Source organism: Asterias rubens, chromosome 19, assembly GCF_902459465.1.
Source record: "Asterias rubens chromosome 19, eAstRub1.3, whole genome shotgun sequence".
Lineage (NCBI taxonomy): Eukaryota > Metazoa > Echinodermata > Asteroidea > Forcipulatida > Asteriidae > Asterias > Asterias rubens.
This window is the reverse complement of record NC_047080.1, coordinates 1,523,080-1,539,564: the sequence shown is the minus strand read 5'-3', so window position 1 is coordinate 1,539,564 and position 16,485 is coordinate 1,523,080. Positions and strand designations below refer to the sequence as shown.

Genomic DNA, 16,485 nt, shown 5'->3' with positions numbered 1-16,485 from the left:
TATTTTTGACGGCGCATGCGCTCAGTCGGCCTTTTCCATTTTAGGTCAGCCCCCAGCCGAGGCTATCACAAGTGCCTGTGTAAAAATAGGCAAAAGTTTCGCAAAATGGTATGATATTTTTGTTAAAATATGATTAAGATATGTGCATTAATTCATCGTTAACAGTATGAACCAAAAATTCATGGAAAACATAAACTCATTTTTACAGGATGGGTCGGATTGTACTGGTAATGTTTCATATGTTTGCTTGTCATTGCCTTCATTGCACACATTCCAGTTGAAGGTTCCAACGTGGCCAAAAACCCTCAACGAGCTCAATGAAACGTTTTGGAACGTTTCTCCCATAACTTATGCATGTGTGATACTTTCCATTAACTAACCCTTCGTATGTAGACTTCTTTAATTAATGTTGTTGTTTGTTTTAATGAGAAAACTTGATCGTTGTTTGAAGTGGTTAAAAATTCAATAGCTTGTCAATATATTCGACCATTTTTGTTGAGCAGCTGTGCTGTGGCTGTGTGTGTGTGAGCTGGTTAACATTTTGTTAACCTGGATAATTTTGGAGTGGAGGGTCACGGGTGATGCAACAATTTTGAAAACTTTCCACTATAATGGTTCTGAACATTGTTCGTGATAAAATGGGTAGAAATAGAAACATGTATCGATATAAAACTTGAATGAATGTGTGGTGCATATTTATTTTATTTATTTTTACAATTTTTTTTTAACCTGGCTACAGGGTTATCTGATAAGCCTTTTTTGCTGGCCTTTAAGACCTTTTTATTGCCAATCTGCCTGGCTGATTTTGCTGAGTGGCCGAAAGAGATCGTGTGGTCGCGCCAATTTTCTTCCCAAACTGTCGGTGTCGGTGCCTTTTGGCAATTCAGCAAAATCAGTCTGTGTCGGGAATATGTAACGTCTATGTTGCCAATACGTTGCGTTTTTTTTGTGGTGAATTTCTGAGATTCAGTCGGGGGGGGGGGGGGAACATTTTCATTTTATTTACAAATATCAGTTTAGTTTATTTATCTTTAATTTACTTTTTCTTTCTCTGTGATGAAATGCCAAACAAATATAGCTGGAATTACCGTATGATTTTCCCTGATTAGACTTGGCTTCTGAGAGAATTTCACAACTCGGATGGAGTATTTTTGCCTCACTATTTTTACAAAGTGATAAACAAATAAGCAAAATATTATTATAACTATGGTTAAAATCTTTTACTGGGCACAAAATATATTTCATGTTCACATTTGTTCCGTCCTTTGCAGGGGTTCGTGAAGGTCGTCAAGAACAAGGCTTACTTCAAGCGCTACCAGGTCAAATTCAAGCGTCGTCGTGAGGGAAAGACCGACTACCAAGCAAGGCGCTTCCTTGTTGTCCAGGACAAGAACAAGTACAACACCCCAAAGTACCGCTTAATTGTGCGTTTCACGAACAAGGATATCGTTACGCAGGTTTGTAGATTCAGCTTGCTTGATATTTTCTCTGGCCTTGGAAGTATGGGAATTGTCACCTCAAGTTTTCCCTTTTGTTGCAAGAATTTGGAGTCTAAATTTGTCTAACTATAAGTGTAACACGCTGGAAGTTCAGAAAACTTTTATTGGTAAACCAGACGGTGACCACTTTGCATTTGGATTGAACTAACACAAAAAAAGATTACTAGAGCAGGACTTGAAACCTGCACCCTCTAGATAACTGAGCTGTACCAGCCTCATGTTGGTAGTTACCCAGTTTGTCATGTTGGTAAAAAGCTAGCATGTAAGTCGTTTGTTTGCAAGTTGAAGTCTTCCAGTAGATTTTTTTTTTTTTTTTTTAAGTTTCTCCATACTGTTTCCCTTGTGGTTAATTACTTTAAATTTGTTTTCCCTTGTGGTTAGTTACTTTAAATTTGCATGGGGTAGTTGCATCCTATTGTTGTTCAGATATTTTTCAGAGTTGGAAAATTTCAATTAGGCCCCCCAAACCTTGGTGCGACTCCCTTGAGCGGAATTTAGTTCTCAGTGATGATATGCCAAACAAATATAGCTGGAATTACCGGATGATTCTTTGTGATTAGACGTGGCCTCTGAGAGAACCAATTAAGTCTTTCTAAGTCCAGGGCTCGAAGTTAATATCGATAGCCCGAGGCCAGTGACAGGGCAAGTCTGACAGTTTGATGCTTTTCATTTGAGTGATTAATACCTCATTTTGTCATATTAGAAACAAAACAGCTTATTCAGGGCTGATACTTCACTTGCAACAAAGGTGATTGCCTCCATTTCCCTTGTCAGAGCCTTGGTGCCCTTGAAATGCTTCAGTAGACAATTACAATCCCCACATAGGGTGCCCTTAACCATAGCGTTCAAAAAGCTAAGTATACAGACCGATAACTATTGTCAAACTTAGTTTGTGCGCATCTTAAACTATATCAGGATTACAAAGTACTCTTTTGTTTTTCTCTGCAGATAGCGTACGCCAGAGTTGAAGGAGACATCATCGTATGTGCTGCATACGCACATGAGCTCCCCAAGTATGGCGTCAAGGTCGGGCTGACTAACTACGCCGCAGCTTACTGCACCGGGCTCCTGCTTGCTCGCAGGGTAAGCTGCTCAAGGTTCTGTCGTTTTAATTTTTTATTTGGGGTTCAAAGGGAGCCCTGGGTTACCCAAATGTCCATGTTGAAACTTGTTTTTTTTTTTTTTATTCTTCACTGATTTTCCTGACGCGCACAACGGATTAAGCCCAAAGTTTTCACTGGTTTGGTATTTCGTGCATAACCTTGATGACACAAATATGAACACTGTCCCTTTTTTCAGCTCCACCAATCCTGTAAAATGCCTTTAACTACAGCTACGTTACATTTGTGCATAGCTTTGATTTTGACTCTAATCGATGATGAAATGCCAAAAAAATATAGCTGGAATTACCGGATGATTTTTGCTGATTATACATGGCGTCTGAGATTACAAATTCATGCCAACTTTTGGCAAAGTAAAATTTACTGATGGTGGCTTATTCCATAGTTACTTGTGAAGGAAAGTTTTTGACTCGCCCGTCGCCATTTTTCACTCCTATTTGGCGACTGCTAATTTCAAACCCTGTCAAATATTTATACATTAACATAGATGCACCGTAATTACTTCCAATTTGCCAGGTATCTTGGCGCTTTAGGTAATCTTTTGTTGCCATGATTTTATTTCAATTTGCCAGGTATCTTGGCGCTTTAGGTAATCTTTTGTTGCCATGATTTTATTTCAACACCTAAATGATTGTAATAATCATGAGTGTTCTCCCTAGGAGTTATAATGATGTGGGGGTGCCACTCTCATGTTTTTAGATCCTGAAGAAATTCAACCTTGACACCGTGTATGAGGGAGAGACGGAGATCACAGGGGAGGAGTTTCACGTCGAGAGCGTCGAGGGTAAGGCTGGAGCCTTCCGCTGCTACCTGGACGTTGGCCTTGCCAGAACCACCACCGGTGCCCGTGTCTTTGGGGTGCTGAAGGGCGCCAGCGATGGAGGCATCGACATCCCACACAGGTGCGTTTTTTACTCAATCCCCCTTAGATCAGGCCTGGAATTACATAGGTCATGGAGACCATGTCATCAGTTGCCCTCTGGTCTTCAAAAGTGCCCCTTCAAAAGTTTCCCATTTTCTAGTGGCATTGCCCTCTCAAAGATGAAATCCAGGCCTGTTAGATGCCCCAGAGCGATCCAAAGTGTAAAACAAATAAAAATTCTTGGATAAATTTGTGGTTTTTCTTAGTGTTCTTGATGATGAGATGCCAAACAAATATAGCTGGAATTACCGGCTGATTTTCCCTGATTAGACTTGGCTTCTGAAAGAATATGAACCTAAAGATTTTGTATCATTTATGAAATCACTTGGGTCCTAGCCACTGGTAGTAGTAGGTTTTGCTAGTGGTAGGTTTGTGTGGCTCAGCTGAACTGATTGGATTGGGGCGTTTTTTTGGCTTCCAGTAAAATCATGACTTTTTATTTCGATTTTGGTTTTGGGATTTTTGAATGTTACCAATAGAAAAAAACAACGCCTCTATGGGGGCTTAGGGTTCTGTTTTTAGGGTTTTGGTTTTTGCCTGGTTCCCAACATTAATGATTTTGCTGTACTCAAACTGCTGCCTGTATTGTTCCCAAACAGCAACAAACGTTTCCCCGGCTACGACGCCGACAGCAAAGAGTTCAACGCTGATGTCCACCGCAAGCACATCATGGGCGGACACGTCTCCGACTACATGAGATCCCTGGCGGAGGAGGATGACGAAGCCTACAGACGACAGTTCTCTCAGTACATCAAGCTCGGCATCACAGCTGACGGGGTAAGACAGACAATCAAAAACTATTCCTCTGTGGCCCAAGATAGTTCCGAGTTACCCTGTAGGTTTCCAACAGCAGATTATGTTGCATTGTGAAGTGAAAAAATGGATTACACTAGCTTTGGTACTGGGCATTAACCCTTCTAAATGCACCAATATGCATTACAGTTTGCTGGGGACGCAGATTGCACATGGACATGTTAAGGCTATGTCAGACCATGCTAAATGAAGCCCAGTGCTACTGAATATGGGATTTTAGTTGACTGCGAAAAAATACAACTCTTACAATTTGGCGCATTTTGTTGTATTTGGCTGGGATAAAGTTAAGCAAATTGTTTAGTCATGTGCACAGTGTGTGAAACTCATTTATAATTAACTTTGTCTTGTTTCTGTTCTTGATGATGAGATGCCAAACAAATATAGCTGGAATTACCGGCTGATTTTCCCTGATTAGACTTGGCTTCTGAAAGAATGTAAAAACTACAGACCTTTTATTATCAATGCAAATGCCCAAGTCTACTAGCTACTACCGTTACCAATTTCCCAAAACGGTGCAAGGAAACTTTTTTTGTAACTGCAGTTGCTGGCCTGGATACTTGAGTATTGATGATTTAAATTTACAATATCTGCATTTTAGCGTATTATTTTGTTGAATACCTTGAGTGATAAGGTCTTGCTCCTTGTTGTTGTAGATGGAAGAGATGTACAAGAAGACGCATGAGGCAATCCGCGCTGATCCCGAACACAAGGCGAAGGAGAAGAAGGAAGTCAAGAAGACCAAGAGGTAAGATTTACCTCATTAAAAGCCAAGATCCAATGCTGCTACTTGCAAATAAATAAACTAAAACATCGGACAAATTTCTTTGTGATGAGATGCCAAACAAATATAGCTGGAATTACCGGATGATTTTCCCTGATTAGACGTGGCTTCTGAAAGAAATAATTCAAATTATATGTATGCGACTATGGGTGCGTCTCAAAGGCGAGCAGGTTTCAGGTGCAAAAGAAGGTCCATGTTGGGCACTTGCTGAAAATACAATCCTTTTGGACCACCAGAGCGATTCTACACGCATGAATTCGCATATTAATGTTTTTCCTGCAGTCCGACTGAACGTTCCATGAGCACGATCCACTTAAAATTTCAGCTCATGAGACGCTCCTTAATTTTCACACATTTCCTTTGAAGTTTGTAAAAGGAAGTGTATCACAAAACTATTTTTCTGCAACAACAGTCTTTACAACCATTTTGTTTGTGTGTCTGTTACAGGTGGAACCGAGCCAAGATGGCCCTTTCCCAGCGCAAGGACCGCGTCCGTCTGAAGAAGGCATCCTTCCTGCGAGCCAAACAACTTCAGGAATAAGAAAAGTTTAAATATCCTTCCAAGAAAGAGACTACTACCTAAACTATAAATGATGTAACAACTTGACCAGGATGGTTAAATATTATGGGTTTTCCCCCCCTTTATGCAGCAACACTTTTATGAATGGTATCGTGAGAACCAAATGAAAATAAATGTCGAAACTGATGCAGGGAATATTGTATGTGTCTCGGATGAGTTCTTTAAAGTTTTTTGTCTTGCAGTTAAAAGCCTCCCGCTTGTTGACTGTTTTGTGCCTCATCTGTGGCATGGTGGTACTCCCCCCCCCCCCCCCGACTATTGCGTGCTCAATTGTCAACTCAAAAATTCATTTGCGGATTTGAATATAGGAGTCTGTTTATGTATGTGAATATGTTTTGGAGATGCCCTCTGCCCCATGTATTTGGCTATGTCTAATTTTTGACACTTCATGCCTACTATCATCGGAAATTGCAGTTAAAAGAAAAGGGGACACAAACCACAAAATTAACTTTGTTTACATGTTTCTATTCTTTAATATTTTCATGTAGTATTTAATATTATTAGCTGCCAGGCATTGACGCACACATTCATCGCAACCAGTCTTTGGGTTTTGTTTTCTTTTCATTATTCCTTCACAGATGTTTCCAAAAATAAATTCAATTTAAAAATTATAATTAAATGTCTTGGACATGCCCACCATTAATTTCTTTTAAAAAAATCAACAAATAGTTGAGTAAACAATGAGCGGAAAGTGCAATTTTATGTATTTAAGGATAACAATATCCAGAAAAACAATCTTTGAAAAGCATTTCATTCACTTTATTAACAGCTTGCTGACAACATGCATATTGTACCTTACAGCAGTCGCACAAGTCGCCATTCTCTGTAGAAAGGGTGTGTCCCCCCCCCCCTAAAAAAAGTCAATACAATAAAATAGCCCTGATAAATCCCTTGTGCCTTTTTTCACTGGGACTGGAAATGTCTTGTTTTTTTTGGGGGGGGGGGGGGGGCGAGTAAGGAAAGAAATTACGTGTCCAAAAATCAAACTTTCCCTTTCATGGCAAGTTAATGCGAGTACAGGGAGTTACACATACATTACTGCAACAACCCACCAAAGCCATGGGTACGAGTAAATAACAAAACGTTGCGTTGGTAAACTGGTGTTATACAATCGGTCTGGCCTTTCCTCAATTGTACCCTTGAGTTATATTAAAGAACTCTATATAATTTACATGACTCAAAGATGCTTTGGCAGATATGACCAAAAAATTTTGAGTTAAAATTAAATAGGTATTTTGATGGAGTTGAGAAAGTCACAAGCTTTCATTTGAGCCATTGCTCGAAAAAGTCCGCCAATTATTAGTAGCAGTGAAATAAAGTGCTCAAAATTAGTGCTTGACAATATAATGTATCATGTGAGTAATTCTTATGTGTTTTATAAGAAATGTTAAAAAAAAAAAAAAATTATGGTTCCTGACATGGTTCCTAAAAGCGGGTGATACTCTTTGAAATATCTAGTTTTTATTGTTTGGGGCCAAAAATCTAACATGGCATCTTTAATAACAACTTTAATTACAGAAACATGATACATGTACTACACTTGGACTCGATATTTCAGCAGAAAGAACATCGGGTTTAATAATGATTTAAAGAGCAGTATGGAAAAAAAGGGACAACCTACATGTACAAGTACGATGCAACCTCTTCCCTAGAGCTAAATATCGATCTTGTCAACGAATCCCTAGAAGGATGGTGCCGACAGACGACACTGATTGGCTCTGAAATTTAACTGCAACACTTAATTAGCACATAACATTTTTTGCACAATTGTTTGGCTAAACGGGAAAACTTGTACACGGTTTCTGCACTGACAGTGACTGATGCAATGAATTGTTGTGAAAGTGATATGAGTTTACAAGCCAAACCTATCGAGTGGTGAAACAGTTTCGTATACCCCTATGTTCCAACACCTCAATATTTTGAAACCCCCAAGTTCCAACACTCCAATGTCCTGACATCCCTATGTTCTGAAACCCCAAAGTTCCAACACTCCTATGTTCCGAAACACTTAAGTTCCAAAACTCGTGTTCCAGTTTTTCTATATTCCGAACCCCCAAGTTCCAATGTTACAACACCCCTATGCACCATAACCCCCAAGTTCCAACACTCCAATGTTCCGACACCTCTAAGTTCCAACACTCTTGTGTTCCAACATTCCTTTGTTCTAACACCCCTTTGTTCCAAACCATAGCATGTACATCACAAGACGTTAACCGAACAGAGGAGTGTCTGAACATACAGCTGTCAGAACATGGAGTAGTCGCCATAAATTTGATAAAATAGATTTGATAATATATATTAATTCAATTATGAGATAAATGGTCTAGGATAATAAGTAAACCAGCGATCAACTCTCCGTGTCGTCCCAGTTGAAGTCGTCCTCCATTCCCCAACCATCACCCTAAGAGAAAAAGAAATTTATTTGTGAATACTATGGAAAGAGGTCCCAGGAATTATAGTTGACCACTTCACATTTAAGTTTTAACAGATCTTAACCACGCCCCTGCGCAGTAGTGCTTAATAGTGGAACCATGGTGGAACTTCTCATAATTTTGTGAACAATTGTAGAATATCTTGTGAATAAAGGCCCGGTCAACACAGGCCCCAATAACGAGAACGATTGGTTGAATGAGCGTGGGTGTGGCGTGGGCATATTCTGCGTGGAGCATTTTAACCAATAGAATGCATTCTCTTTGCGTCGCATTATCGTCTTTGTTATCGCTGCAGTGTGAAGTGGCCTTGGCCATGTAATGCTATCCATAGTACGCAGGAATCATGGCCTTGCCTTTCATATAGGATCGTGCCTTGGATGATTCAAGATTGGACATTGGCGCACAGTCGGAGAGCATCTTAAGAAACTCCCTAATTCCATGGAAACATTGACTGATCCTTTCAACTAGGATACCCTTTGTTTGAATGGAACATTCCATCTATCAAATTGTAAAAAATATTATCTCCATTACCCTCATAATTATTTGTTTACTCACAGATTCCATATCCGTTGAGGGATTATTCATCGTGAAAGACAATTTTGTTTCATCCTCGATTGGTGACTGGCTGGCAGTTTTTCCTTTCTTACTGTCCGTTGTTTTCGAAGAAGGTGTGAAAGAAAATGAGGGCTCCATATCAGCAAAGAAGTCAAGTTCCGGACTCTTCACTTTAGGTGTTGCAACAATGTCTGGAATGAGAAACTCACTGCCAAGTTCTGTGCTTTTCGGGGTGGTACGGAGTTGTTTTTTCGGAAATGTTTTGACATTGCCTGGTTTTGTTGCTGGTTTGGGGGTTTCCGTCTTTGGTTCAGCAGATTCTTTAGCACCGGTTTGTTTTTTGAGCTGTAAAGGCTTTGCTGTTTTCTTGGAGGAGGCATGTCCTTTCTCATCCGCCATATTAGTCTGGCCCCAGTCATCACTGACCCTGGACCAATCAGAGTCCACCTGAGCATCTGCACTGGTTCCAACCGGTTCTTGCTGATCTCCTCTTGCATGTAACACCACTCCTGATTGGTTAGCATCCGGGTCTGGGCTGAATGAGCTTTCTGGTTGGCTGACATCATCCCAGTCTGACCAATCATCTTCACTCTTAGATGCTTCCTCTAGCTCTAGCTCTTCCAACTTCTCTTCAACATCATCAGAAAAACTGATTTTCTCAAATTGTGGTGATGTTTCGTCCACCGGAACATCTCCAGCTGACTCCACAGGGTGTTTCCTCAAATCAGTCATGGATAACAATGTCACTGTTAAAGAAAGAAAAAATTACTTTTTGTAAATTTTGTGTAATCTTTTAGATTTATGAACCAATCAAATGACAAAGATCTAAATTGTGTAATTGAGAACATATTTTCATTCATAAATTGATCAATTGTGTTCCATTCAATCTCACTTCATGAAATGGAACAGTCCATCTTTCAACGCATGAAATTTTTCTCATTGTTGCACAGGCCTGTATGCTTCGTTTTCGAAAGAGCAAGGGCACCAAGGCATTTTCTCCTTGGTAAAGTCTATGAGGAAATTGTAAATGTCTACTGGTGCATTTTAAAGGCACAAAGGCATTTACCAGGTGGCATGGAGGCAATCACTTTTGTTGCCTCCGTGAAGTATCGGCCTAGTTGCATTCATTATGAGCACAGAATTAATCTTCCAAAAACCAATGGGTTAAAACATTTTTTTTTAAATATTTATATCCAGACTCACCTTTCCCACTACCCTGGTTCCTCTTTGCTTCCCTCTCACGTCGTCTCTGCTCATTCTTCACTTTCAGCTCCTCCCTCCTCCGCTCTCTCTCCTGCTGGCGACGCCTAGCAACAGCTGCCGCTTCCTCCTCATCTTGCCCAGCCACCCCTATCTCATCCACAGTATCAGATGGTGTCCTATCACTATCTGATGGCAACGGAGGCTTAGTGGGCGGGGTCTTATCCAATGAAGGGAGGGTTATGACGCCACTGACGGCCGTCAAGTTTGTCACGTTGTCCATGTTTTTGAGGGGGGTCTCTTTTTTACTAAAGAACTGTGTGGAAAAATGAACATAAATGAAAATAACTTTTTACTGCAATCAAAGAGCTAAAGCCCTAAATTGTGTGGCCTTGCAGAGTCTTGCTAACAAATATCGTCTGGCCCTGAAAATCTGAATTCCACTGTTTAAATATTCCACTCAGGCCCGAGTCTGAATCAGCGACTACAGCTCCCCTAGATTTCCGCGTCATCATGCTTTAAAGTACATGATTGTGTATTAGCAACACACTTAACAACAGTCATAGCCGTAGCTCGTGCCCCCAATTGGGATGGGATACGGCCAAACAAAGGATTGATATGGTGAGTCTGCTGCCAACAAGTGTTCCCAAAAGTCTCTCATTGACGTTAGTCTTGGCCTTACAACTGATGATGAAAACTCTAATAGAAAGAGAGCCTTACCTTGGGTCGCCCTTCCACAAAGTATTTGATTCTTTCACCACCCACAACGAGCTGAGCGCCAAGGATCGGCACAATCTCGGCAAGAGCCTTAAGACTGGCTGCTACTAGTTCATCCTGACAATCCTTCAGTCCGATCAGAAGCTGTTTGCAAATTAAGAATAATAATAATCTGAGAAACCAGTCGCTTTAAAGGTTGGGTCATCAACTGTTTTTTGTTTTTGTTCAACTTAATGTTTATAGGCAAAGTTATCAAGAAAGATACACTAAAAGCCATGTGTGAATACAGCGTCTTCTTGTTGAGATAGAAGCAATGAAAACTGTCACAGTATTGTCTTGAAACTTGTCAAATCAATTCATGTCTAGTGAGGAAGCAGCTGGTTTTAACCACAACTCTGGCCGCAGCATTCACAAACGAACACCACAGAAAAGATGTTTAACTTCAGATATGATTGTCTTCACCAAAAAGAAATATTTGGCTCTATTCACACCTTAAATTTAAGTAGAAAGAAGTAAAACTAAGAGAGATTGGCAGTTACACCATGTGAATATCTCTTTTGAGTAGTGTTGGTTCTGAAAAGAACCGTTGGTTATCATTATGAGAACCAACACTACTCAAAAGAGATGTTCACTTGGTGTTACTGCAATCATCTCTTAGTTATGCTTCCACCAAGTTTCAAATCCTACCTAGAATGAAGTAAGATGTGATTTTATTGTCATACCAGATATATCGGTTACCAGCCAGTGTATAATGCGATGAACAATGCTTGAGAATGGTTTCACTGCAATGGAAATCTCACCTGAGGTAAGACGCCTTTCCTGAGGATGTTTACATCGAAGAGGTGGGCGTAGAAGGAGAAGTATTGGAGGAGGCAAATCCGTACGTGCATCTCCCGAGACGGGAACAGCCGAATGATGACCGGTATGACGGACTGTTTGTACAGATCCTCCGAGAAGAACGGATTGATTTGGTCTGTGAGGAACTCCCTCCGCTTGCTGTTTGATTCTGAATCAGGATAAAAAGACAACTTTGATTCAATACTTTTTGAATGTGTTTTCATTTTTAAGAATGATCCTATTTTATAAAAAAAAATTACCTCTTTATTTTCATAGACAGATTTGAAGTTAGGGAATGAAAGTGATGAAAGGCTGTATGGGACACACACACACTTGGCATAGAAAGGGCAACTTTTGTCTTTGAAAGGGCAACGCTATTTTTAATTTTGCAAAGGGCACTTCCAGTGGAAAATCTTGGAAGTCGAAGGGAAATAATATTTGAAGAGACATCAAGCCAAGACATAGGGCAACAGGGCCTTTCTGGCCTTCGTGTAGTTGCAGCACCAAAGCAGCTTTATAAAGTTGGAACAATGTGGTTTATTGGTTGTGCTTGTCCCCTTTCAGGACCGGCCTCAATCCAGTTTCCCGACATTAACACCAGATCCTTACCTCTCACAGGAGTCATAAAGTGCGGTAACACTGCCGACACCGCCATCGGCTCTGCCATTACAAAGCTAGACAGGAGCAATGTACTCAGACGATTTGCCACTAGCTGCCTTGGTAGCCGGTGAAGTCTGGGTGCCAGACCTTCAAAGAAAGCATTCTTGGCTGCTTCCGGTTTGACGGTCAGATGGACTAGGAAGTTGGTGATTTCGAGAAAGTCATTTCTAAAAAAAAGTTTTGAACAAAAATGATTTTATCATGGGTTTGTTATGGGAGTGCCAGAAAACTTTGATGGAAATAAGTTCAAACTATTTTGCTTAATATCTTGGAAAATCTCCCTAGCTTCATTGTATTGTTGCGGTCAAGTTGGTACTTAACTGCTAAGCAAAAATTTGCAGGGAACCAGTCACAAACTGTACACTTTATGCTTAGCAAATATATTTTGTGCTTGAAATTTTAATGAAATCAGTCTGTGACAGCAAGGGGGTTCTTAAACACAAATCGGTCTTTAGATTCATCCAAATTTGTTTACACATTGTTCCTTGAGGCTTACTTGAAAAGTTGATCCTTGAGCAAGGTGTTGAGTTTGGGTCTCACAGTCGGGTCATCGTCCAGGAATTCTTCATTAATCCGCTGCTCAAAGGTGGCACTCATTGAACCTGTGAAAATAAACAACAATCCAGATAGATTTCGTGATGGAGCAAGACACTATAACATCGGCATGTCGTGATTGACGAATTAAGAGCACTGGACATAACCTCTGATATTTCTTATCAGTTTGTCTTGTCCTGGCCTTGACACTTGTGTCCTTGTGTAAGATACTTTTAACTGCTTTGGACATTAAGGCGTAAGTTTCGTGTACTATGACTTGTAGTGCACATAAAAAAAAACAGAACACTTTAAAGAAGAGTTGGGGTCAACCCCTGTGTTTCTGGTTCACATTAGCAGCACCTTTGTTTACAGTAGTGATTAAGTTCACTTATGATGGGTCCCTGGGGTCGATTTCACAAAGAGTTAGGACTAGTCCTAACTTAGAACTAGTCCTAAGAGATATACGAATTGCATGGATATTCCTAAGTTAGGACGAGTAACTGGTCCTAGCTCGAGATAAGACTAGTCCTAACTCTTTGTGAAATCCACCCCTGCTTCCATTACCACAATTATATAACAATAATATTAATTTTGATGGGTTAGGGGTGGTTAGGGTTATAATATACACACCTAGATCAGTCAAATACTCCAGCATATTCTGAGCTAAGATCCCAAAAGCGTAGGCATCCCTGGCATGACCGTACTGGGGCGCCGTCGATGACTTACTATCCTCTTGCTCCTCTGGAGGGATAGAGTCTTCATTGCGTGAAGGCTGGCTTCTTTTCAGAAACTAAAAGAGGTAAACACACAAAAATACATATTGAGCAAAGAGGTGGAAAATAAGAGATTGTACTAGTTTTATGGGAGACGGTTTCAAATGAACTACATTTTGCAATTGTCTGGTTGTGTATTGCTATGACCCTTGAGTTGATTCAAAGTTACCAGTCTGTGTGGAATTGGTCGGTCATCGAAGTGAACCGTCAGAGACACAACCGTTTTTAAGGTTCCCTTTATGGAGCAAGATTTGGTCATTTCTAGTTGCATTTGTGATCAAGAAATATCTTACACCATAGTTATTGAATTAAGAACACGGGCCCAATTTCACAGAGCTGCAAAAGCACAACAAACTTGTGCTTACAAGCATTTATGGCTAATAGGCCTTGAATTTCCTCTTTGATTGAGAGGGCGAGGCGCTTTTCATGTGGCAAATGGCACTTTCGTTGGAAAATCTCAAAGTATATGGAAAACTTTTAGAGGGGAACCAATCAAGGCCCAACAGAGGACATGGCCTCCGTGTAATTCCAGACCTGGGTTACCAGCCATATTATGTAACATCTGTGACTGGTCTTCTGCTCAATTTCACCAAGCAGAAGATTTTTAAACAATAATTGCTGCTGAAAGAACTCTATACAATTTTGGCCAAATGAACTGGGCTACATGGCATAGAGCTACAAGTAACTTGGTGAATCAATCTTACCTGCGCTGTGGCATCTTCAAATTTGCAGAGGTGTTCCATTCCTCCCAGTCTCCATCCTCCATCCTGGCAACTGACGTAGATTGAGGAGAGACAGACATTGTTGTGAGATGCTCCTCCCTAGATTTGAAGAAAATCAAGAGATTGGTGAATTTGTATCTTTACAGTTGTGTTTCTTTCTTAGTTGGCCATTCTTACCAACATCATTCATGTTGGTAAAGATGGTTTGTCCAAATGTCTGTTATTTCATATTTCATGCATACATACGATGGTTGATCACACAAAATATAAACACCGTCTTCAACTATTTTGTAAGTAAGAGGGAACACATTATTACAATAGCATGTTATAATAGCGATGTATAAACATTTGATTTAAATACATTTGAGCATTTTTGTCCAGGTTCCAGTTATTATCATGCCTTGGAATGACGCTGAACAGCAATTTTCCTCTGGTAAGGACAATGTTAATTTGTATTGAAACCACAGCACAGCGCACCATGGCAATGGACCCTTCCCGTGAAATATGCTAATCACATTCACGCATGCATACAGACCTTGTTGGCTGGCAAACGCCATAGAGTTGTGCACTAAGCAGACGCGCAATCACGTCTGTGTCACGCACCCATTAGCCGTGTACAAAACAGCACAATGTTCCCTCATTTTGCCAACCAAAATGTTAGTGCGCAGGCGCTATATGCAATTTACATATTTCATGGGAAGGGTCTATTGCTAGGTGGTGTGGGTTCAATCAAGGTATATATATTATTACCCTATCATGTAGAAAGCTGAGCGCTTCTGCTACATTGTATAAACCAGCACAGATCTCCTCGGGAGTAAGCGTGTCCAACACCAACTCAAGAGGGCGCACTTGCTCCGTGATCAGGTACGTGCCTTCAACATTGTCACAGGATGCGAAGAACTTCAAGATGGTTGGATGGCGAAGAATTTTCAGTTGCTGATGAAGAAACCAAGTTATTAAAATGGTACATAAATATCAATAAACGATGGAATTAGTCAATTATTCATTTAGAAGGCTTCTGAAAAATGCTAAATGCACAAAGTAAAGTTTCAGGGGGAAAAAACTTTATTATTTTTAATTTATTCTTTTCATTCTCATATAAAATTGCCATATCACACATGATTGGTCTTGAATTTTTTTTTAATATTTCATTTAGCAATTATTATTAGTATTGGATAACTTTCCGTATGGCGCCACCACTTTTTCACTCATTTTTACAAAAAGGGATATATCAATCAGGTAAATTAGATACTATATTATTTTATTTCGAATGAAAAAGTGGTGGCGCCATACGGAAACTTTTCCTTAGTATTTATAATATTAAGTTATTTTTTCAATTTCAATTTTTTATTATTCATAAAGTTGATTCAATAATTTTATTATTTTTTTCAGTTTTTATAGACAAATTATAATTTCATTGACAACTGGAAAAATGTTGTATGGCGCCACACCACTTAAAATAATATAGTAGTACCTCATAATACCTCATCCAAACCACTGAGAAATCCCTTTTTGTAAAAATAAGCCGATTCACTATTTACAACTGCGCATCCATGTCCGTTACTGCTGACAACGCAATTTGTTTATCTCCCGTGACCTTTTGACAATACCCGGGTTTATTGTCAAAAGGTCACGGGAGATTGTCAAAAGGTCACGGGAGATAAACAAATTGCGTTGTCAGCAGTAACGGACATGTGCAGCTGCAATAGCGAATAGGCTTATTAGTGAAAAAGTGGTGGCGCCACGGAAAGTTATCCATCTAACGAATATTAAAATTAAATAATTGTTTTCAATTAAATTCTTTGTTTTTACTTTTGTCAATAACTACTATATATAAGTTAGTATGTGCAATACATTTCTTGAAACCATATCGTTTTAAGCCCTTCTCATGCATTATTCATCAGTACCTTGGCCGCATTTTCCAAGCGTTTGTCTTCTTGCTCAGACTTCTTGTGTACAAAAACTGAAACCCGTGACCCGTCTTTACGTTTCGCTGGGTGGAGTCGCCAATCCGAACATGACGGAGTCTCCAGCGGTTCCTCGAGTTTGCATCCCTGAAGAATGCTACTCTCTGCTCCCATTTCCCACAAAAAGTTCAGCCTTTTAAAAACAAATTACAACATTTAACACCAACATACACAGAGTTAGTGTTAGATTTGACATTATTTATATCACATAATTATTTTCACACAGACCAGACACGTCAGTTCAATCATTTACTTCAGTTCAGTTTGTTCTTTCGTGTGTCATGCATGCCACCCGTATTTTTGCATGGTACCTGTTTATTCAAAGAAAATACAACTTGAATGCTGTTGTTTAGATTATGGGTACCTGACAGC

The 16,485-nt window shown here is 39.9% G+C and overlaps 2 protein-coding genes across 2 annotated transcripts; one reads left to right on the top strand and one right to left on the bottom strand.

The window, feature by feature from the left end:
- Position 1: 1 nt before the first annotated feature.
- Positions 2-5,851, top strand: LOC117303031 (60S ribosomal protein L5-like). Its single transcript, XM_033787065.1, has 7 exons — positions 2-108; positions 1,272-1,457; positions 2,448-2,582; positions 3,320-3,522; positions 4,142-4,319; positions 5,009-5,100; positions 5,584-5,851. Exons 1-7 carry the CDS (start codon positions 16-18, stop codon positions 5,675-5,677), a joined length of 981 nt encoding a protein of 326 aa, XP_033642956.1. The 5' UTR covers positions 2-15; the 3' UTR covers positions 5,678-5,851.
- Positions 5,852-7,013: 1,162 nt separating this feature from the next.
- Positions 7,014-16,376, bottom strand: LOC117303030 (protein-associating with the carboxyl-terminal domain of ezrin-like). Its single transcript, XM_033787064.1, has 11 exons — positions 16,054-16,376; positions 14,897-15,082; positions 14,129-14,245; positions 13,282-13,441; positions 12,614-12,719; positions 12,067-12,284; positions 11,421-11,626; positions 10,624-10,764; positions 9,907-10,219; positions 8,704-9,449; positions 7,014-8,117 (listed from the first exon to the last, which is right to left on the bottom strand). The coding sequence occupies exons 1-11, from the start codon at positions 16,225-16,227 to the stop codon at positions 8,064-8,066; spliced, it is 2,421 nt and encodes an 806-aa protein (XP_033642955.1). The 5' UTR covers positions 16,228-16,376; the 3' UTR covers positions 7,014-8,063.
- Positions 16,377-16,485: the final 109 nt, after the last annotated feature.

Excerpts from the sequence above, each read along its gene's own strand:
- LOC117303031 (XM_033787065.1), top strand. The coding sequence starts at position 16 with ATGCGCTCAGTCGGCCTTTTCCATTTTAGGTCAGCCCCCAGCCGAGGC. Across the intron at positions 1,458-2,447 it reads ACAAGGATATCGTTACGCAG|ATAGCGTACGCCAGAGTTGA; the intron begins GTTTGTAGATTC and ends TTTTCTCTGCAG. Across the intron at positions 4,320-5,008 it reads TCGGCATCACAGCTGACGGG|ATGGAAGAGATGTACAAGAA; the intron begins GTAAGACAGACA and ends TTGTTGTTGTAG.
- LOC117303030 (XM_033787064.1), bottom strand. The coding sequence starts at position 16,227 with ATGGGAGCAGAGAGTAGCATTCTTCAGGGATGCAAACTCGAGGAACCG. Across the intron at positions 15,083-16,053 it reads GCTTGGAAAATGCGGCCAAG|CAACTGAAAATTCTTCGCCA; the intron begins GTACTGATGAAT and ends TTTCTTCATCAG. Across the intron at positions 13,442-14,128 it reads TTGAAGATGCCACAGCGCAG|TTTCTGAAAAGAAGCCAGCC; the intron begins GTAAGATTGATT and ends TACCTCTTTTAG.